The 21,676-nt window shown below is 43.8% G+C and overlaps 6 protein-coding genes and 1 pseudogene across 6 annotated transcripts; 6 read left to right on the top strand and 1 right to left on the bottom strand.

Moving 5' to 3' along the window:
* Window positions 1–4,163: 4,163 nt before the first annotated feature.
* On the bottom strand, window positions 4,164–6,845 carry LOC136383554 (histone H2B type 1-C/E/F/G/I-like). The gene is made up of 2 exons (XM_066353547.1): window positions 6,385–6,845; window positions 4,164–5,719 (listed from the first exon to the last, which is right to left on the bottom strand). Exon 1 carries the CDS (start codon window positions 6,771–6,773, stop codon window positions 6,393–6,395), a length of 381 nt encoding a protein of 126 aa, XP_066209644.1. The 5' UTR covers window positions 6,774–6,845; the 3' UTR covers window positions 4,164–5,719; window positions 6,385–6,392.
* A 251-nt stretch (window positions 6,846–7,096) lies between these two features.
* LOC136383550 (histone H2A type 1) lies at window positions 7,097–7,489 on the top strand. Its single transcript, XM_066353542.1, has one exon. It carries the CDS (start codon window positions 7,097–7,099, stop codon window positions 7,487–7,489), a length of 393 nt encoding a protein of 130 aa, XP_066209639.1.
* A 1,170-nt stretch (window positions 7,490–8,659) lies between these two features.
* LOC136383547 (histone H3.1) lies at window positions 8,660–9,083 on the top strand. The gene has a single exon (XM_066353540.1). The coding sequence runs from the start codon at window positions 8,673–8,675 to the stop codon at window positions 9,081–9,083; it is 411 nt and encodes a 136-aa protein (XP_066209637.1). The 5' UTR covers window positions 8,660–8,672.
* A 5,095-nt stretch (window positions 9,084–14,178) lies between these two features.
* Window positions 14,179–14,576, top strand: LOC136383559 (histone H4). Its single transcript, XM_066353554.1, has one exon. It carries the CDS (start codon window positions 14,179–14,181, stop codon window positions 14,488–14,490), a length of 312 nt encoding a protein of 103 aa, XP_066209651.1. The 3' UTR covers window positions 14,491–14,576.
* Window positions 14,577–15,607: 1,031 nt separating this feature from the next.
* On the top strand, window positions 15,608–16,058 carry LOC136383549 (histone H3.1). The gene has a single exon (XM_066353541.1). It carries the CDS (start codon window positions 15,608–15,610, stop codon window positions 16,016–16,018), a length of 411 nt encoding a protein of 136 aa, XP_066209638.1. The 3' UTR covers window positions 16,019–16,058.
* Window positions 16,059–19,320: 3,262 nt separating this feature from the next.
* H1-5 (H1.5 linker histone, cluster member) lies at window positions 19,321–20,738 on the top strand. The gene has a single exon (XM_066353538.1). The coding sequence runs from the start codon at window positions 19,359–19,361 to the stop codon at window positions 20,037–20,039; it is 681 nt and encodes a 226-aa protein (XP_066209635.1). The 5' UTR covers window positions 19,321–19,358; the 3' UTR covers window positions 20,040–20,738.
* A 7-nt stretch (window positions 20,739–20,745) lies between these two features.
* On the top strand, window positions 20,746–21,567 carry LOC136383552 (histone H2B type 1-C/E/F/G/I-like; annotated as a pseudogene).
* The last annotated feature ends 109 nt before the right edge of the window (window positions 21,568–21,676 follow it).

Below are 21,676 nucleotides of genomic sequence, written 5' to 3' on the forward strand. Positions count from 1 at the left end.
AAAGCGAAAGGTTGGCAGAGCCCTGGGGCCAGCGGAGGTACCAGAGAGGTCCTTCCTTCTGTTTATTTTGTTTTGTTTTCCTGTGAGAAAACTTCCTTTGGAGAAAGAACCTGAATTGTTTTATTGCTTCTCAAAATAGATTGTATTAAACTCATATTACTCACCTGTCACATCACCTGAAATTTCCTGCGCGCGCGCGCGCGCACACACACACACACACACACACACACACACACACACACACACACACACACACACACACCGCCTAGTGTGGTTGTCTTCCTGGGTAGAAATAGAACTACCTGGAGATGTGAATGTTCTTGTCAGTGCACCCTTCAACAGACTGCAGTCCTGGTCTGAAAGGGAGGGTGAAGTCACTGATGACCTACAGCTTCAGGGCTCACCCCTTCCAACCCACACACATTTTCTGTGCTACCTTAGGGCTGGGGACTCTGAAAACCAGAGTGGCCCCACTCCCAAAAAAGAAAAACCTTACACACCGTTTTTGTAATTTTTCTGATCCAGCCTACTGTCTACTAGGTAAAATTTTCATGATCGGCAGCCTTCTCTCATTTGTGTGAACATTTTGCTACTGACCTTCCCTCGGTTATTCCCTGAAACCCGGAAACAGTCTCTTTCCTGTGCTTTTCTCTGCATTGTCACAGATAGGGAGAGGCAGGCGTGAATTCTGAATGCCTTGCCTTGATTGGAAATTTAACTTGATTAGCTTCTTAGAAAACTTTCAAGAGGCACAAATAAACATTTTCAAGGGGGTGCAAAAAAAAAAATCTAGAGGGAAATGGTCTCAAAGGAGGAAGAAGGAGAATGAGGCACAATGGCAATAAACTAATTTTGGATAATTGATCATGATACTAGACTAAAACCTTAAGTATTGTGATAGGCTAGGGAAAAGATTTATCTCTTTTCCATTTGAGGGAGTCAACAGATAGTCTTGTATTCTCTCATTACTTATGCACTATATAACCAAACTTTGGAAGAGGTTCTGGGTCCTGATCAACCAAAAGTCCTCTATAAACTTCCTTACTTCATAAATTTATCCAGATCTGCCTTACTTCTACTATCTGTTGGGTAATCACTGGATTCTGTGAGATTGAGGAAGGTGAGTTAACCTATCAGGAAATCAGTACAGCTTATTTCCTCGATTTTTTTTTTTTTTTTTTTTTGTCTAATAGTTTCATGTATTTGAAAGTTACATCAGCAGTTCATCCTCTTTGGTTTCTAGGCATGAATAGCTCTTAGTGTGCTCATCCATGACTTCTTCGTATCGTCCAGTGATCTTTTTCTTTGAAATTTGTTTTTCTTGATTTCTCCCAGACCTTCAGTTTTCCAGTGGAAACCTGGAACGTGGGATTGAGGAGCACCCTCTCTGCACTGAACATAACTTGAACAAGGGATAGACTGCAGAGTATGGGGAAGAATGATTTCCTTTCTCTGACAATAAAACATAAAAGGCAGAGTGGTGACCAGTTACTTAATTTGTGAGGCCTAGTGCAAAATGAAAATGCAGAGTCTTGTGTTAAAAAATTGTTAAAAAAAAGTTTTAGATGATGACAGCAGAGGCTTAAAGGCATCAGAGGCTCTTCTGAGTGCAGGGCCCTGCACAACTGCCCAAGTCACATGTCCAGGAAGCCAGCTCAGACAGTGTGTTAAAAGGGTAGTAACCCACATTTTTGTTTCTGGACTCATTCATACTCTTTGAAAGTTAGAGACTGTCCTCACCAGAATCATCAGTATAGTTAATTTTTAGGAGCCCTTAGCCTTTGCAATTTCAAGTATTTTGGAGCTGTTGTAGTTTTTAAATTGCTACCAAGTCACAGGAATACCATTTCATCAGAAGCACAGTAAAGAACCTAAAATCAAGCAGAAAGAGTGAACTCAATGAAGGGGACTTTCCACCCATAACTGAGGACTCCTCGGCCACCCACACTTACTCCAACAGCAGCCTCACTGATTCTGCGGAGAACTAACTTCTTCCTCTTGCTCGGGTTCATTTTCTAGACTTCAAGACAATAGGTGTGTTCATGGCAGATAAAAGTGAAGAAGGGAAGAGTTGTTTGTGAGGGAAAACAGACAGGCAGCCTCTTGTTTTGGCTCCTAGATTATATAGGTCCCTATTCTCCACTATCCTGTAAATAAACCCTGACTGGGCTTCCTTCCCCAAAGGCGTATTCCATTGTCTGTAACAAAGCTCCTTCCTCATCTGTGAAGTTTAACTTTCATTAAACCCCTCTTCCCTCTGGACGTGTGGTGACTATAGTTTCCCCCCAACAATGTTATTGCAGTAAATGTTGCTGGTAGGCGCAGTCTCTGTGTTTGATGGGGGTCTTTCTCACTCTGGCATCTGGTCATTTGAAGTCACCAGAAAGGCAATAACTACTTGGTTCTACTGTTACAGGGGGAATGACGAGACTTCAATTCTTGTCTTCTTGAGAGAAAGAATTCAATCAAGAGACAAAGTGTAGCAAGTAAAGGAAGAATTTATTGAAGAAAATTAGAGGAAAGGGGGACATGGGAGACAGGTTCAGGTTGTTAGCCTGAGATGAGCTCCTGCTGCTCACTGCTCCCTGGTTGCAAATCTCGTGGGGTCCCTTAGAATTTAGGAGAGAGAGGAGCAAGGAAATTGTGCCTGAGGAGATGAGGAAAAGGAGGAGGGGGAAGGGAAAGGTGTGAGCATGCTCCTGGAAGGGAGAAAGCCCTGAGACCTCCATCCTAAAGGATTTTAAGGGTGAAGATTTTAGGGGGAGGTCCCAGGGAAGGATCTCAGTAGACTATTTAACAGCTCTCCAGGTGTGTCTTTTAGGATCATGGTCTTCGATGCCAAGGCAGGGGCTCATTAGTCAATGCAATTGGTCCTGAGCTCAGCAGTGGCACTAGTTTCTAATCACTAAATTTAAACAAGGATTTTTCAACAAAACTGTTCCGCCCTCTAGAGGACATTTTAAAATTATGTGAGTGTTTTGGTTTTCTCAGTGCCCAGGGGCAGAGCTGGGACCAGAGAAGCTAGAAGGCCAGTGATACTCAGAATCATCCAATACAAAGAACAAGCCTGTCAATGAAAAGAAAACTAATTCTCTATAAAGTTTAGAAAAGAATTTTATTCAGGCCTTACTGAGGACTACAACCTGGGGACACAAATCTAAGAAGCCTTGAAAGAGTGGTCCGTCCTTGAAAAAGTGCATGGCACATATATAGGCAGAGAAGTAAGCCAAAGTACAGGCGGTACACCAAGTGTGAATTGGAGCACTTGTATGGCAATGACTAACCATTCTCCATCAAATGGACAGAAGTCGTGGGAAAACCAGGCTGAGGCCTCTGGTCCCTGGCTCTCGGGAGTCTGGAACAGGCTCTGAAAACAAACAACTTACCTTGAAACTCTGAGGTGCATTTTTCTCAGGATCTAGAAAAATCAGGCACTGGTTTTTTTTGGTAATAAATCACCTTTATTTTAGTTTTGAAACTGTACAGAAGATGTATGCACCTGGTCCCCAGGGTTCACACCTTAGTGAGGCTTTCTTGGTTACTGGTTTGGCTGGGGCAGCTTAAACACCCTTTCCCCTCTGCCCCTTTGGTCATTAATGCATTCTCTGGATTGATTCATGACTACTGTGATCATTGTTCAGCCCCCCCAAAGATAGGAAGGTAAAGTCCTGGCAAATCAGTTGTCCTGTCAGCTGTACTTGGCATTATCGTCTAAGCAAGAAAAGGGTCTTTCAGTGACCAGGATACAAGCATGGGCTGAACTGTCATGTTTAAGAATGGTTTTCCCAAGTGGCTTATGCAGGCAGAGATCTGGCAGTCAATGAGGAAAAATGCTCTGCATCATTTCTAATATTTCACAATTAAAGCCCTGTTATTCTCATTGTGTCTCTTCCTTCAGCATGTATCGTAACATTTACGTAACAAAAGAGAAATAATAACAACCCAGTAATATGTACTTGATTTACAGGTAGCGAGAAGGCAAAGAAGGGGAGAAAAGGGGCAAAGCAATGAAGGAATCTGTACAAGTGTTTATATTCATTAAGTAAATAATTATATACATTTCTTTAATCAATGGTTATTTGTAATTTATGATAGGTTTGAGTGAGAGAACTAATAATTTTAGCAATTTCAAGATTTAGAAGCTTCCATTTTTCCTCAGGCCCATCTGTTTGCATGGGGGTACCATCACTGGGAGGTATTAATCCTATTTTCAGTTCATTTGATCCTCAGAATCTGCTTTATCATAGGTTTTGTTGGGCTCAACTAGAGTGATTTTTTTGCCCATTATTTCAGTGTTACACCAAATTTCTGTGGCATTTTGTAGAAAAATAGTGTCATTACAAAAGAAGTTAATATGACAAGAATGTTCATGGCTTTTCCAACAAAACTGTTCCCAGATACCATATATAGCCATTGGTCTTGGTAGAACCAATAGATCAATACTGAGTTCAGTGTTCCAAGTGGCCTGTGAGCAGAACCATTCACCGTTTTGATTTTTAGTGGAAATAGTGTGGTGGGGTCCCACTATCATTTCTCAGTATGGCCCATTTGTTTCCCATTGTAAGTAACCAAGTGTCACTTAATACTATTCAATCCCTACTGGTTGTACAAGTGGAACTTATACTTGAGGATTTAATCAGGGGGCCCAAACTGTTAGAACACAGCAGTGCACGTCACATTTTCCATCTAAAAGTTTCCAGAGGCCAGGAGTGTCACAAGGGTTCCATGAGAGGGTCTCTTGTGCCTCAGCCACAATTATAGAGGGCCATGTTTCATAGCTCCTTCAGCTTCTATTTGAATTAACATAGTTAACACCCCTGTTTAGTCAGAGTACAGGCACATTTCCATAATTAGTATTAGTCACCATAACCTGTTGGGTTTGATTTTGATTTGTCCATCAAATTAAGGCCTATTAACTTCCCCAGGCTGCCTCCCAACCTCATCCTTCCTCCTGCAATAGTATCCCTTCCAAGTTACCTCTGTGGGGTAAATAACCTTTCTCTTTTGCATGTCATTCATCAGTTGCAAATTCAGTTCATTCCAGTATTCCAAGTCTTGCTCATATTCCTCCTAATATGCCTCTTTTGTTTGGGGGACAATGTTGTTTAATCTACCAGACACATTGTTGCCATTGGGTAGTTACAGCTTCAGAGCAAGTAGTATACAGTTTATGCATCCAAATGTTATATTCTAAATATTAAAGTTAGAAGGCAACTCCAAAATGTGCTTTAGTTTGGGTGTTCTATAGAGCTTGCCATAAGCATCCTGGATGTGAAGAAGGTTGAGTGTTAATGGGGCTATTTGTCCACAACATAATTCTGACAATCTGGAAGTAAGAACCCATTCATTCCCCCCCCCTCCCCCCCAATTTGAGTGACCAGCAAAAGAGCACTGTGGTAGATATAGGGCAACATATCCTGTGGCAGACGGCAGGCTGCCACAAGTCTTCCATCGTACCCGGTATGCAGGGCCTCAGCCAGCACCTCCTCCTCCAACTGTTTGCTAGAGGGGGGGCGGAATGAGACCTCAGAGGCCTTCTCTCTGCTTAATGAAATTTAACATTAGGTCCAAATACTTCAAATAAAAGGTTGGCCAGTCTGTCCTTTTTTAAGTTCAGTTTTTTACTTTTCTCCCTGGAGTTGTATCCTGTACTCAACATCAGGTCTGACTGGGACAAAGGTGGTGCCTGAGTTGACCTAACTGCGATGTAGGCTGGTACCTAAAGGGAAAAACACCGTTAGTTAAACCAGTCCAGTGACTTTCAGGTGTTCCTCAGCAAACAGTTACCCTCCTCCAGACTTTGATATAATGCCACTACCCACCCAAGAAGCAAGGAAAGGGATAGATCAGGGGTCACCAAACTTTTTACACAGGGGGCCAGTTCACTGTCCCTCAGAGCTTAGAGGGCCGGACTATAAAAAAAAGTATGAACAAATCCCTATGCACACTGCACATATCTTATTTTAAAGTAAAAAAACAAAACGGGAACAAATACAATATTTAAAATAAAGAACAAGTAAATTTAAATAAACAAACTGACCAGTATTTCAATGGGAACTATGCTCCTCTTTTTGACCAATTAAAGAGGTGCCCCTTCCAGAAGTGCGGTGGGGGCCAGATAAACGGCCTTAGGGGGACGCATGCAGCCTGCGGGCCGTAGTTTGGGGACCCCTGGGCTAGATGCTAAGTCTTGACACGTGGAATATTGTTGCCTGAACAGACTGTCAGGTAAACACCAAATTTACATCAAATGTTACTTGTCAGAATGCCATAAAGACATCCTTTACCCCTCCCCCCAGAACTGAAGGGCAAAGCAAAGCAGCTCTTTCATGCCTGGTGAGTGGCTCTGAAAAGAGCCTTTGGGTTAAGAGTCAATCTGCTTACTTGCGAGTCTACTTGGAGCTGGTGTACTTGGTGACGGCCTTGGTGCCCTCAGACACGGCGTGCTTGGCCAGCTCCCCGGGCAGCAGCAGGCGCACGGCCGTCTGGATCTCCCGGGACGTGATGGTCGAGCGCTTGTTGTAATGCGCCAGGCGCGACGCCTCGCCCGCGATGCGCTCGAAGATGTCGTTGACGAACGAGTTCATGATGCCCATGGCCTTGGACGAGATGCCGGTATCGGGGTGTACCTGCTTCAGCACCTTGTACACGTACACCGCGTAGCTCTCCTTGCGGCTGCGCTTGCGCTTCTTGCCGTCCTTCTTCTGCGCCTTGGTCACCGCTTTCTTGGAGCCCTTCTTCGGGGCGGGCGCGGACTTGGCGGGCTCAGGCATGGTAGGGAGAAACCAAAGAGCAAGCTGAGACACCACAGGAGGAACGAGGGTGAGTCTGCAAATGTCTTCTCGGGTCACAGCTTCTTATAGCAGGCGGCGAGTAAAGTCGTGTGTCACTGGTGGCGATTTCAGAAAACGTCACAGGAATTTTGTCCAATCAAAAGAAGGGTATTTCAGAGCCAGGATCCCATTGGTTTGATTGAATGGTCTGTAACTTTCCGCCAATGGCACAGCCTCACTTTCGCGCCCAAGAAGAACTATATAGAGGGCGACCCTGGGTGACTCAGCTCCGAGAGGAGACAGAGTGCAGAGACTTACTCATTATGTCTGGACGCGGAAAACAGGGCGGCAAGGCACGAGCCAAGGCCAAGACGCGGTCGTCGCGGGCTGGGCTGCAGTTCCCCGTGGGCCGCGTGCACCGTCTGCTCCGCAAGGGCAACTATGCCGAGCGGGTCGGGGCCGGCGCGCCCGTGTACCTGGCGGCGGTGCTGGAGTATCTGACGGCGGAGATTCTGGAGCTGGCCGGCAACGCGGCCCGCGACAACAAGAAGACGCGCATCATCCCGCGCCACCTGCAGCTGGCCATCCGCAACGACGAGGAGCTCAACAAGCTGCTGGGCAAAGTGACCATCGCGCAGGGCGGCGTCCTGCCCAACATCCAGGCCGTGCTGCTGCCCAAGAAGACCGAGAGCCACCACAAGGCCAAGGGCAAGTGAAGAGGAATCTCGGTATCGTGCTCAGTCTTAAACCAAAGGCTCTTTTCAGAGCCACCCACCTTTGCACCAAAAGGGCTTGCCTTTTCCATTTTGTAGTAACTACGAGAAAATGATCTTGACTTTCCTCAACCTGCCAGTAGATGTCAGCGTGCGAACACTCCTAGAAAAGAGAAAGTAACTCTAACGAAAACAAGTATTAGCCCAGTAAAAAGGTTCGAGATTCCTTTCATCAGAGGTAATTAAGGCCAACAACGCTGCTGGCTCTCAGGGTTAAGCTTAGGAAAAAACGAGTTGAACAATGCTCGGTCAATGGTGAATATTAAAATGCAAATTAGTGGCCGGCAGGGCAATAGAACCTCTCTTAAGTCTCCTAAGAGTTTTGCATCTTAACGGCACACATCAGCTGCAAGCAACTCAGTCTCCCATTCTCTGGGCCCTAGTCGATTGTAAACGGAAAAACAATACTACCATCCCCGGAGTCCTGTTCTTACACAGAACTTAACAGGGTGCAACGTGACTTTAAAATGGTGCAGTTACACGTTTCAGGATTTTTTTTCTTAACCCCATTTTACACAAATCTCACTTGAAATTGTAAAACGTAGTAAAGTGAAAAATAAATATCAATGTAGCTATAGTATCACATGTGAAATTGAGTTAGTCATTTAGGAAAAGTCTGTAACAGTTTTCTTAAATATAGAAGTTTAAATAGGGAAATGAAAAAGTTGACGTGAAATTGGCCTTTCTAAACTTGAATGAGGTTAAAAAACTACTTGGCCAATCCCATCCAGCGCGCGCTTTTTCAAAAAGATGAAAGAAAATCCGGTTTCCGGTGCCAAATATTTTAATTTAAAATTTTTATTCAGAAAACAAGCTATATCATTGTAATATTTATATTAAACTCGAAGAGAAGCCAGAAAACATTGTACAGAAACAGCGTAAAAACAAGTAGAGGTGAGAAAGGAGCAATTAGCCGCTGTTGAAAGGCTATGAGTAGAAGTTAATTTCTAGTCTCAACTCCAGGAAAGCTCTGACTATCGTGAAGTGTTCGCCGCTTCCAATAGCTTCACTGCGAGACTTGATTGGCAGATATCTCGTCCAATCAGAGCGGGACTGGCCTTATATATACCGGTGGAGGGCACCGTGTTTCTTTCTCCCACCTGTCTCCTGTTTCGAGGTTTTCGGGATGGCTCGTACTAAGCAGACGGCGCGCAAGTCCACCGGCGGGAAGGCCCCGCGCAAGCAACTGGCTACCAAGGCGGCCCGCAAGAGCGCGCCTGCCACCGGCGGCGTCAAGAAGCCGCACCGTTACCGGCCGGGCACGGTGGCCCTGCGCGAGATCCGCCGCTACCAGAAGTCCACCGAGCTGCTGATCCGCAAGCTGCCCTTCCAGCGCCTGGTGCGCGAGATCGCGCAGGACTTCAAGACCGATCTGCGCTTCCAGAGCTCGGCCGTGATGGCGCTGCAGGAGGCGTGCGAGGCGTACCTGGTGGGGCTGTTCGAGGACACCAACCTGTGCGCCATCCACGCCAAGCGTGTGACCATCATGCCCAAAGACATCCAGCTCGCGCGCCGCATCCGCGGGGAGAGGGCGTAAACTGTCTTGAAGAGTAGTAAACTTGAACCCAAAGGCTCTTTTCAGAGCCACTTCCATTCTCAGTAACAGGCTGTTTTCACTGGTAGGCTCGATCTCCAAAGCGCAAACTAAGCTCTGAAATGATAAAAATAGGGCCCGAAGTTCCTGTTAAAACGATGGTTATTTTTCTCGAAGTTGTAAAGATGTAATTGCCAAGGCCTCACGGGCAGTGTTGGCTTTATAGTATCTATTTAGAGAAACTTGCTTAACAGCAGTTTAATAGGCGACATTTCCAGAGAGAATGTTACTTACACCCGTGAGTAACTCGCGTTAAGAGCTCCCTTGGTTCAGAGACAACCATCTTAATGTTTTCACATGATGGAAGAGATGATGAATGCCCAAGTACTCAGGCATTAATTCCAGTCTAGAGGGCTCTAAGATTGTGACCCTAAGAGCATCCCAAAGGCCCCACCTCCAAACACCTTTAGGGACATTGATCCTGTCTCTATGCAACCACTGAATTCAAAGAAGCTTGAAAATTTTTTTCTTTTGATTTTTAAAAAGGAAGGGGAAGAGGAAGAGAGAAACATGGATTTGTTATTCCACTTATCTTTGCATTTATTGATTATTGTATGTGCCCTGATCAGGGATTTAACCTGCAACCGTGGGGTATGAGGACAATGCTCTGACCAACTGAGCTACCTGGTCAAGTGAACTGTGTTAATCTCTGTCCCTGTTCTAAAGGCAGGAGTCCTGAAGATATTAGTTAGGGGTGGTGAATGAAGGAAAATCAGTTTTTTGCAGGTATTTGATATATTTTAGGCATGAAAACCAGGTAAGAGAAATTTTCAAGGGAGCATAGTGGTCTTACGTACAAAATTGCAGAAACATGGTAGGGTTTTATGTAAAAGAAGGAGGGAGTGTCAGGCCCTAAAAGCTGTAAATTGGAGAATGCTTTTGGGTCTTGGAAGAGTTTCAGAAGGTTTATCTCTGGAAATCACTTTTCAAGCCATTAGCAGATAAGAACAGGGCACGGTGAACCTCAGGAAAGGTTTTTGTAAGATGAGAGAAAGGCCAGGAAGAACAGTGGATTATGGATCTCCAAGTTTCTTTCAATGATATTCATAGCACATAGAGGCACTAGAAACTTAAGGAAGTTTAAGGATGAGAGCAGAGATGGTGATTACTCTAAGTTTGGGAGCAAGATGCTTCCATGCCTCATAGTTACGATTCTGACCTGGACACTGTGGAATTTGAGGAGAGGCCTGAAGGGGTGAGTTCGTGGAGTAGGAAATCCTCCAAAGGGCTCATGTGTGTGTGTGCTTATGTGTGAGAATGGTTTGGAGACAAAGAAATAAGAATCCAAAGAAGTACTAATTACTAGTAAGTAAAATAGTTTTGAATGAAGAACAAGAGAATAAAAGAGCCATACAACACAACCTACCAGACAATTCCAAAGCTTTAAAACAAACGAACAAAATCAGGTTTCAAGGAAATAAATATGTGGCATAACAAATTGAAAATATAACAATATTGGAAAGGATTGACTCTAATATTTGTAACTAAAAACGTTAAGAAATTGTCATCTAGACAAGTGTGGATCAGTAAGCAACACTCAGAACATTGGAAAGGCTCACTTATTTATCTGATTAAAGGGGAAGGGAATTCTATGAAATTTAAAACTGCCAAGTTTCTGCCTGACCTGTGGTGGTGCAGTGGATAAAGCATCGACCTAGAATGCTGAGGTTGCCGGTTTGAAACTCTTGGCTTGCCTGGTCAAGGCACATATGGGGAGTTGATGCTTCCTGGTCCCCCCTTCTCTCTCTCTTTTTCTCTCTCCTCTCTAAAATAAATAAAAGGAAAAAAAACCTGCCAAGTTTCTCTTGGAAAAGAATGTCTTCTACTTTGAGAGAGAAAAAAGTACAATTATTCCACAAGAATTTATTGGGCAAGTCGTCAATCAGCATTATTTTCTTGCTGCGAAGACAAAAAGGAAGGATCTTAATATTACTTAATTTAAATAAAATGAGATTCTCAAACGTTTTTTAAGTTAAGATATCTCCAGGTCTGTTTTGTCTCCTCCATTACAGTGGAAGAAGAGAATTAACAGTCTCTCGTTTAACACAGAGAATCTCACCTTTGAGTAACATAGATGTGAATGTAAATATATACTGTTACTGCAACCAAATTACAGATATTGTATTTCAGAGTATGTCACCTTCACAAGATAAAGGATCATTGGTAAGTTTTCTCAGTGTTTCCAGAAATAACAAACAGTAGTCAGCTATATCTTCAGGGGATATATTTCTGTGTCCCGTCCTCTGCTGTGGATGCCTGAGTTCTGAAAGGCATTTTCACCTGCTCATCGACTCTCCAAGAAAACGATGCATAAAAGCTGACCTTTCACAAACATCTTTAGAAACTTAGTGTTTCTAGTCCAGATGAAAAAAATATAAAAGTCAGTTCTCTGCTCCCCACCCCCCTCAATGATACAACAAAGGAGAGAAGGGAAAGGAAGGGGGCAGAAAGAGTGGCAGATAAAAGATAAAGAAAAGGGTAGAGAAGCAAAGCTGAGAAGTGAGAATCTCCCCCCCCCCCCTTGTTGAAGCTCTCCATAGTCAGAGGCATTAACTTAGTCAACCACTTCTCAGGCTGACTAGGTTAACCTTATATAGAAAACACTTTGTATACAAGGCTTCACAAATAACCCAGATGACTGCAACCACTGCTCCTGAGATGGGCCACTCAAACCCCACAATCACAGTCACTAGTGCAGTGGATGGCTAAGAAGTGACAGAATAAAAGAGACAGCAAGGCCTGACCTAGACAAAGAAATGGTCTTTCAGGGGTGGGCAAGAACAAAATCCTGTAGAAGAAGAAGTTGGACTGAGGTATTTTAAATTAGGCTTTTAAATTTTTTTATTTTTTAATAACAGTTGACAAACAATATTATACTAGATTCTGGTGTACAACATAGTGATTAGACATTCATATACCTTACAAAGTGACCACACTGATAAGTCTAGTACCCATCTGACACCACAAATAGTTATTACAATATTACTAATTATATTCTGTAAACTGTACTTTACATCCCTAATACTATTTTAATAACTGATAATTTGTACTTCTTAATCCCTTTACATTTTTCTCCAATGCCCCAAAACCCCTCCCCTCTGGAAAGTCTCAGTTTTTCTCTCATCTAAGAGTTTGTTTCTGTTTTGTTTGCGTGCTCATTTTTTAAACTCCACATATAAATGATATAATATGGTATTTGTCTTTCACTTTCTGTCTTATTTTACTAATCATAATACACTTGAGGTCCATCCATGTCGTCTCAAATGGCCAGGTTTTATTCTTTTTCTACAGCTGAGTAACAATCCATAATACATATGTACCACTTTCTTTATCCACTCATTTAGTGACAGATACTTAGGTTGCTTCCATATCTTGGCTATTCTAAATAATGCTACAATGAACATAAAAGGATGCATAAATCTTTTCGCATTAGTGTTTTGGATTTCCTCGTATAAATACTCATAAGTGGGCTTGCTGGGTCTTATGGTAGTTCTATTTTAAATTTTTTGAGAAAATCTGCATACTCTTTTCCATAGTGGCTGCAAAAATTTACAATCCCACCAGGAGTGCCCAAGTGTTCCCTTTTCTGCACATCTTTGCCAACATTTGCTGTTTGTTGATTTATTGATTATAGCCATTCTGACAGGTGTGAGGTCATATCTAGTGATTTTACTTTGCATTTTCATAGTGATTGGTGATGCTAATAATGTAACTCATCTGTCTAATGGCTATCTGCAGGTCCTCTTTGGAAAAATATCTAATCAAGTCTTCTGCCAAGTTTTTAATCAAATTAATTGGTATTTTGGTTATTTTTTCCTTTGTTTTCTTTGCTTGAAGAGATATATCTGAAAAAAAAATATTGCTAAGAGCAATGTCAAGAAATTTACAGGCTATTTTTTCTTCTAGTATTTTTCTGGTTTTAAGTCTTCCATTTCCGTCTTTAATACATTTTTACTTTATTCTCATATATGGTGTACAAAGTGGTTTAGTTTCAAGTTTTTGGCATGTATCTGTCCAGTTTTCCCCCAACATCATTTATTAAAGAGACTTCACAATACTGTATATTCTTGTCTCCTTCGTTATAAATTAATTGACCATATATCTGTTAGTTTATTTCCAGGCAGTCTATTCTGTTACATTGATGTGTGTATCTGTTTCTATGCCATTACCATTCTGTTTTGGTTACTATAACTTTGTAGTATAGTATGATATCAGGTAGCAAAATATCTCCAACTTTGTTCTTTTCAAGATTGCTGGGCTATTCATGGTCCTTTGTGGTTCCATATTAATTTTTAAATTATTTGTTCTAGTTCTTTGAAATGCATATTTTCATAGGGATTGCATTGAATCTGTAGATTGCATTGGGTGGTATGGATGGACATTTTAATGATGTTAAAAATCTTTGAATATGACTCTGTTTATTTATATGTTCTTCAATGTTTATGCCTGTCTTCTGAATACAGATGTTTGCATCTTTTGCTAGATTCATTCCTAGATAATTTACTTTTTGATACAACAATAAGATTCTTAATTTATTTCTGATAGTTATTGGTGCATAAATATGCTCTGATTTCTGAATATTAATTTTGTGTTCTACTTTAGTGAACTCATATTAGTTATAATAGTTTTTCTGTAGAATCATTAGAGGTCTCTATAGTATCACGTCATTTGCAAATAATGAGTTTTACTTCTTACTTTACAATTTGGATTCCTTTTATTTCTTTTTCTCGTCTGATTATGGTGGCTAGGACTACATATACTTTGTTGAATAACAATGATTAAAGTGGAAATTTTTTCTTGTTCCTGATATTAAAGAAAAAGTTTTCAGCTTTTCATTCTTGAAAATGATGTTAGCCATGGGTTTTTCTAAACCAACTGGTTTAAAGAAGCACCGCCCTTTTCATTTTCCGGAAAAAGAACGTGGGGAGGGGAAAGGGTGAGAGTAAACTGGCCTGAGAGGTTTCCAAACAGGTCCGCTAAAGATGTATATAAACAGTGCCTGCAAGCGCCGCTGTCAGTGTTTGCTCCAGTTGCAGGCATGTCTGGTCGTGGCAAAGGCGGCAAGGGTCTCGGTAAAGGCGGCGCTAAGCGCCACCGTAAAGTCCTGCGCGACAACATCCAGGGCATCACCAAGCCCGCTATCCGGCGTCTGGCCCGGCGCGGTGGCGTCAAGCGCATTTCTGGGCTCATCTACGAGGAGACCCGCGGGGTGCTCAAGGTGTTTCTGGAGAACGTAATCCGGGACGCTGTTACCTACACGGAGCACGCCAAGCGTAAGACGGTCACGGCCATGGACGTAGTCTATGCACTTAAGCGCCAGGGCCGCACCCTCTATGGCTTCGGCGGCTAAATACCCGTGTCTTCTGACGTAAATACTTTATACCAAAGGCCCTTTTCAGGGCCGCCCACTTTTTCTCGGGAAGAGTTGTCTTGCCTTTCACGGGGTACAGGGGAAGTAATGAAGCAAGCTGCTATTTCAACACAGTGGGTACAGAATCTAAGTCCCCGGAGGCCCCGACTTTGGGAGGCACTACTGCCTGGAAGCTGATCAAACATGACCTGAAATAAAGGTAGATCCCAGTGACCTGGAGCCCGAGAGGTCCTGCCAAGCTCGTATTTAGTTAATGGGGATGATTGTCAAAGGCTTGTTAGCACTTTTTTCTCAATCTACGACACTCACAGAAACCCAAAACATGAATAGTAGAAGTACGGGTGTTAATTCCTACTATGTTTCATGCCTGTCGACATCACAAAAGTGCGGGACACTGACCTCCCTCCCCCGGACCCCTAGTTATCTGCCTGAGTTTCGCCACTCACCCTTCGCGCCCAAATACGTGGGTTTGAGATTAAAAGGAACTAATTGGGACTTGTTGATAATCCATTCTCGAATTGAAAGTCTACCTAACCCTAAACCTAAGCAATTTGTCACTTGCTGTTGACTAGACTAAGGGGTCGGTGTTCTCACTCTGATGTCTTCGTTCTCTGAAGCTGAGGGCCTCACTCTGCATTTGTGAAGATCCCCCCCCGGAGTCACAGCCTCTTCCTCCCCCCTCCCGACGCACTGCCAAGGATCCCGGCTGCGCGCACAGGCGCCCTCTACGGCTTCGGTGGCTGGTTATCCACACCTCCATTTCAGTACAAAGATGTTTATTCCGGCCACCCCCAAAATCTGTTTAAAAGTTGTAGGTATTTTTAAAATCCTTTATATCTCAGAGCACCTACTTCGAATTAGGTTAGTGTAGATTCTGGGAATTCGCTTAAAAAGTCAGGTTGTGTAAATTCAGTCTAAGTGCATTTGGGTACCGCCCTTCCACCTCGCCACGCCCTGCATTAAAATCAAGAACTAAGTCTGTTAGGGGGGAGTGGGAGGAGCAGAAGCCGTCGAATCAGAAGGCAAGAGTTGCTATAAATATTGGGCTGCCACGTTCTTTTGGTCATTAGTATTAAGTTGTGTTCTCGGTCTAGCAATGGCTCGTACGAAGCAGACAGCGCGCAAATCCACTGGCGGGAAGGCCCCGCGCAAGCAACTGGCTACCAAGGCGGCCCGCAAGAGCGCGCCAGCCACCGGCGGCGTCAAGAAGCCGCATCGCTACCGGCCCGGCACGGTGGCCCTGCGCGAGATCCGCCGCTACCAGAAGTCCACCGAGCTGCTGATCCGCAAGCTGCCCTTCCAGCGCCTGGTGCGCGAGATCGCGCAGGACTTCAAGACGGACCTGCGCTTCCAGAGTTCGGCCGTGATGGCGCTGCAGGAGGCGTGCGAGGCGTACCTGGTCGGGCTGTTCGAGGACACCAACCTGTGCGCCATCCACGCCAAGCGCGTGACCATCATGCCCAAGGACATCCAGCTCGCGCGCCGCATCCGCGGGGAGAGGGCTTAAGTTTTTGAGTGTAACCCAACGAACATACTCCACCCCCAAAGGCTCTTTTCAGAGCCCCTCAGTTGTCACTGAAAGAGCTGTTGCTTCTACAGAAAATGTAGCAGCCTCACGAACAAGTACATCATTGACACCAGCAACAATTGCGGGGTCAGTTACTGTATACATTCAAGGATGTCCTTAAAGGCAGCTGGCTGTGTCCTATTCAGTAAGCCCATGAATTTTTTCAGCAGCCGGACCCTGTTCCTATTCGTCCTGAGGATCTGTATCTGGATAAGCATTCTTTAAAATAACTCCGTTGCTTTATAAGTAATACCTATTTGGGTACAAATGGTTGAGGGAAGACTTACAAGTTTGAGAGGGATTTAGTTCAAGTCCCTGTGGAATATACAATTAAAATGCAGTTTAATACCAATGTATTCCTGGGCCTTTACTTCAAAGTTGGGCCTCTATTTGCTTTCAAATGAAGTAACAAAGAATTGCCGTGAGTGTCCAAAGTCTTGCTAGCTTTTGTTTCAATGTAATTATGACAAATGTTGCAGTGGGCTTTTTTGTATGTGACTGGTATACATTGCGCAGACAACCTGCAGGTTTTGGCTGTTCTCTGTAAAGTGAGTTCCCAATACCTCCAGAAAATTTTTTTTAATTTGCGTAATTGTTTTAAATATGTGTTTGTTAGTCTAGGATGTTGTTTTAACCACTTTTCTTTTAATAGAGTTTGACTAAAGATTAAATCTGAGATGTCATATATTTTTTAATTTTTATTTTATTGATTTGGGAGAGAGAGAAGGAACATCAATCTCTTTCCATATGTGTCTTGTCCAGGTATCACGCTGGAAACCTCCATCCACACTTAAGGACGATGCTGTAACCAACCAAGCTATCTGGCCAGTGCTGCTATGTCATTTTTAAAGCTGTTCTTTGTTCCCACTCATAATTCTGGGTTTTTAAACTGAACTTGGCTGTTTATTTTGTCAGATATTTCCAGCTTTTAAAAGTATTGTGTACTGTTCATATATGATTACCAGTGCCTCACTTTGCTGCTTATCTTTTGGGGGGCACATCCTAAATCCAGGAGGTTGTAGTTACATGAAGTTAATTTTCCTTGAGTGCTTTTGGTCAGGCCAGACATCTGATTCTTCACTTCCAGTTTTTGGAATTGCTGTTCCAGAGAGGATTATACTCCAACTATTGACTCATTGTAAAGCTGTTGAAAAGGTTCGTGAATTGAATTCAGCAAAAGTTCTGATTGTTGGGGCCAGAAGCTTCTTCCTACAGATCAATTAAGAGCTTCTTTTAACAGCTGTCAGGTGTAAGGAGAACTTGATGCTGCCAGTTCTAAGCTTCAGAGATTCTCTCCCCACCCTCTGGGACTTTCTCATCATAATATACCCCAGGAGTATACATTTAAACATCAGACCCACTAAATATTACCTGTATATAACCTTTGACAATTTACCTGTCCTCTTCCCCAGCCTCAACTCATATAGATGTAAAATGTGGCAAGTGGATTAAAATCTGGAGAGTATCCTTAGATTATCTCCTGGAATTCAGTAAACGCTCAGTGTGCATTAGTTCTTATACTCTCTCTCCTGCCCTGTGGCACGGAGATTTTCATGCTTAGCCCCTAGATATCCTAAAAATTGTGACTAACACAGTGGAAAGTGCTTGGTTAAAACATTTTCTTTAAGATCTCCTTGTTTTTACCTCTTGATTCGCATTGTTCTGAAAAAAAAAAAAGCATGCTTGTAGCAATATGTCGCCTCTCGTGTCTATGAGCATGAGTTCAAAACAGAACAAAAGACCAGATCGTAAATATTTTAGGTTTTGCTGGCCACAGGTGGTCTCTGTCACGTTTTTTTCGAACACAATTTAAAAATCCAAACACCACTTTTACCCTGAGGGCCTTACAGAAACAGACCCCTGTCCAGATATGGCCATCCTTGGCTATAGTTTCAACTCCAGAAACTCCTTGAGAGAAGTGTGTTGGGTCTTCTGTTACACAATGTTTCACAGGGAACACTTAGCACCATTGATCGTATTACAGATCACAATCATCATTTGCTCTTCCTTTTCATCCAGGTCAAGTACAAAATACGGTCCACTCCATACCTTGCATTCCTTCCAAGGAACTAGCCAACTTCTCCACCCTCCATTCCAAACTCATGGTTGCTGCCTCAATTCTGGATGATAATACTGGATTTTTAATACTTTTCTGAATTCTTCTCAGTTCAGGAAACTCTCAATCCACCCATCTCATAGTTAGTAGCCAACTGTTTTAATTAAAATACAGTTCTGTCTTTGCTTAAACACAATAATACCCACATTGATGTCTCCTGTCAACTTACAGAAGAGTGTGTTCCTGACTCTGCAATTTGTTAAATGTTGGACATGAGGAGTTTGAATAAGAGCATTGGAAAAAGCACCTTAAAAACTAGTAAAGTCCCATTAGTTCTCTTGATAGCTACTGGAAGCTGTGAATAATTTCTCAGCGGGTTTCAGTTTTTTTCTAAAACATAATCTGGGCTAAACATTTTTCATCCTTATTTTAATAAATTTCCATGGGGACTAAGGAGAGAATGCATCTCAATCAAAAACATACCAAATTTAAGTTTGCATTTGAATATTGGTCTTTGGATCCTGCAACCAAAGTAATTTCTATTCCCCCTGCTGCAACTGAACTGTTCCAACCTGCAAAATACCTGTCTCTAAATATATAGGTGCCTGAAAACTCTTAGGAAGGAGAACCGGCTTTCGAAGTAAGATCTAGGTAGTTAATGTGGGAATGTAGACAACCAGCTTTTCTGAACCTGTGTTACTAGCTATAGTTAGACTCAAAGTTTATACCAAAACCAAGGAACCTAATTTCTTTCTTCTTGTAAAAATCAAAGGCCAAACTTCGGGACAGAGCTTTTTAAAAAACATTCATTTGATATTAATAGTAGAAATTTATTGCTATGTGCAACTTAGTAGTACGATGCCCTAAGCCTAGTGGACTCCTATGTTAAACTGAAGTGATTTACAAAATATATCTTTCATCAATTGCACACGATTCATAAAAATACAAAAAAGTACGTGAACCGGGAGACTGTTTTCCTGCTTTGGACCTTCAAAGTGTCACATTCTGTACCATTGTTTTCAGTATTTGGTCCGATTTGGAGGATTAGAAAAACAATTAGGAAACCCAACCGCTAAAGGCGGCCGCCCCAGGGCGGTGGATCGGACATCCCACCAATCACAACGCAGCCCCGGCTTATATAAGCCCGGGCCCTAGCCGGTAAGCACTGCAAATTTACTGTTTGGATTTTGAGTCTCTCATCTTCTAACAGCTCCTCCCCTCGCTATGTCGGAAACCGCTCCTGCTGAGACGGCTGCCCCTGCGCCCGTGGAGAAGTCGCCGGCCAAGAAGAAGGCGGCGAAGAAGGCGGCTGGCGGGGGCGCGGCGAAGCGCAAGGCGTCCGGGCCTCCGGTGTCCGAACTTATAACCAAGGCTGTCGCCGCCTCCAAGGAGCGCAACGGTCTTTCTTTGGCTGCGCTCAAGAAGGCGCTGGCGGCCGCGGGCTACGACGTGGACAAGAACAACAGCCGCATCAAGCTGGGCCTCAAGAGCCTGGTGAGTAAGGGCACCCTGGTGCAGACCAAGGGCACCGGCGCCTCGGGCTCCTTCAAGCTCAACAAGAAGGCGGCCTCTGGGGAGGCCAAGCCCAAAACCAAGAAGGCGGGCGCGACTAAACCCAGGAAGTCCGCGGGTTCCACACCCAAGAAACCCAAGAAGGCTGCAGGGGCCAAGAAAGTCGTTAAGAAGACCCCCAAGAAAGCGAAGAAGCCCGCGGCCGCTGGTGTCAAGAAGGTGGCCAAGAGCCCCAAGAAGCCTAAGGCAGCCGCAAAACCCAAAAAGGCTGCCAAGAGCCCGGCCAAGCCCAAAGCTGTAAAGCCAAAGGCGACCAAGCCCAAAGCCACCAAACCTAAGGCCGCCAAACCCAAAGCGGCGAAAGCCAAAAAGGCAGCTCCGAAAAAGAAGTAGGAAGCTCGCCTTTTAAAGTCTACAAAACCCAAAGGCTCTTTTCAGAGCCACCCACAGAGCTCTATTGAAACAGCTGTGCACGGTATACAGTATTCCTAAAAGCAGACCTAGTTAACTTGGGGACATTGTACCTCCCTTTTACCATATTACAATTTTAAAAAAATCTACACGTCTCCATTCTCTAACCAAAATTGTTGGCTCTGAACAGAGCCTCTGGCTTTTATTATGTTTTATTTGCACTTAGCCTTGTGGTGACTCAGTCTAGCAATAAAACGGCCTGGATATTGACCGCATGAGCAATTGTCACTTTGCCCGCCTCCTTGTCGTTTCGGATGACCAGCTGCAGGTGGCGCAAGATGATGCGTCTTTTCGCGGTCCGCGTTACCCGCCAGCTCCAGGATCTCGGCCATCATTTCCAGCATGGCCGCCAGGTACACTGGTGCACGCGGCCCACGGGGAACTGTCCGGCACGCGAGGACCGCGTCTTGGCCTTGGCGCGCCTTGCTACCTTGCTTTCCCTCCCTGACTTTATAATCTTAGAAGTTTAATGGTAAATAGCTAAAAAGAAAGTGCAGCGTCGGAACTTTTTATAAATCTTTCTGGGCGCGAAAAAGCAGATGTCATTGGTTTAAGATTTGAGCTTCATATTAAACCAGTGAAAATGTAAATTTGGGATATTTACGTTCTTATTGGGCAGAGCTTTTTTTTTTTTTTTTTTTTTACATTGTTCTGAATACCAATGAGACAGAGGATTTCTGTGTACGACCTTATTTCCATGCGAGGTTTTATATAAATGGACACGTTGGCTTTCCGCTCTAGTATCTTTCTTTTCCTGCCACGTCTTATGTCCTCCCGACCATGCCCGAACCCGCCAAGTCCGCGCCGCCCGGAAGAAGGGCTCCAAGAAGGCGGTGACCAAGGCGCAGAAGAAGGACATAAGCTGAAGCGCAGCCGCAAGGAGAGCTACTCCGTGAACGTGTACAAGGTGCTGAAGCAGGTGCACCCTGATACCGGCCTCTCGTCCAAGGCCATGGGCATCATGAACTCGTTCGTCAACGACATCTTCGAGCGCCCCGCGGGGAGGCGTCGCGCCTAGCGCATTACAACAAGCGTTCGACCATCACGAACCGGGAGATCCAGACGGCCGTGCGCCTGCTGCTGCCCGGGGAGCTGGCCAAGCACGCCGTGTCCGAGGGCACCAAGGCCGTCACCAAGTACACCAGCTCCAAGTGGACGTGCAAATAAGCATTTTGATTCTTAATCCAAAAGGCTCTTTTCAGAGCCACTTGCTCAATCTTTTAGGGAGAACTATTCACTCTTTACATTGAGTGTTCATTATTTGCTACAAAGACACATTCTTATTTTTCTTATTTGGTCTTGTTACAAGCTACTTTCTCTACAATGTACCACATGCTGAAGTAACCCTAGATAAATTTTTACATGGACTTAAGTCAAGATGTATCAGCTCCATTATCAGAAACTTTGAGTTTTTGTCTCAAAATAATTAAATCACTTTTAAAAATGGCAACCTGTTCCTGTTCCGTTGGTTGGAACATTATCCCAACATTTTGCAGTTTCATCCCTGGTCAGGGTATATATGTACAAGAATCAACCAATGAATGCATAAATAGGTGGAA

The sequence above is a fragment of the Saccopteryx leptura genome, chromosome 11 (assembly GCF_036850995.1).
Source record: "Saccopteryx leptura isolate mSacLep1 chromosome 11, mSacLep1_pri_phased_curated, whole genome shotgun sequence".
Lineage (NCBI taxonomy): Eukaryota > Metazoa > Chordata > Mammalia > Chiroptera > Emballonuridae > Saccopteryx > Saccopteryx leptura.

Coding starts and splice junctions, on each gene's coding strand:
- H1-5 (XM_066353538.1), top strand. CDS start 19,359: ATGTCGGAAACCGCTCCTGCTGAGACGGCTGCCCCTGCGCCCGTGGAG.
- LOC136383559 (XM_066353554.1), top strand. CDS start 14,179: ATGTCTGGTCGTGGCAAAGGCGGCAAGGGTCTCGGTAAAGGCGGCGCT.
- LOC136383549 (XM_066353541.1), top strand. CDS start 15,608: ATGGCTCGTACGAAGCAGACAGCGCGCAAATCCACTGGCGGGAAGGCC.
- LOC136383550 (XM_066353542.1), top strand. CDS start 7,097: ATGTCTGGACGCGGAAAACAGGGCGGCAAGGCACGAGCCAAGGCCAAG.
- LOC136383547 (XM_066353540.1), top strand. CDS start 8,673: ATGGCTCGTACTAAGCAGACGGCGCGCAAGTCCACCGGCGGGAAGGCC.
- LOC136383554 (XM_066353547.1), bottom strand. CDS start 6,773: ATGCCTGAGCCCGCCAAGTCCGCGCCCGCCCCGAAGAAGGGCTCCAAG.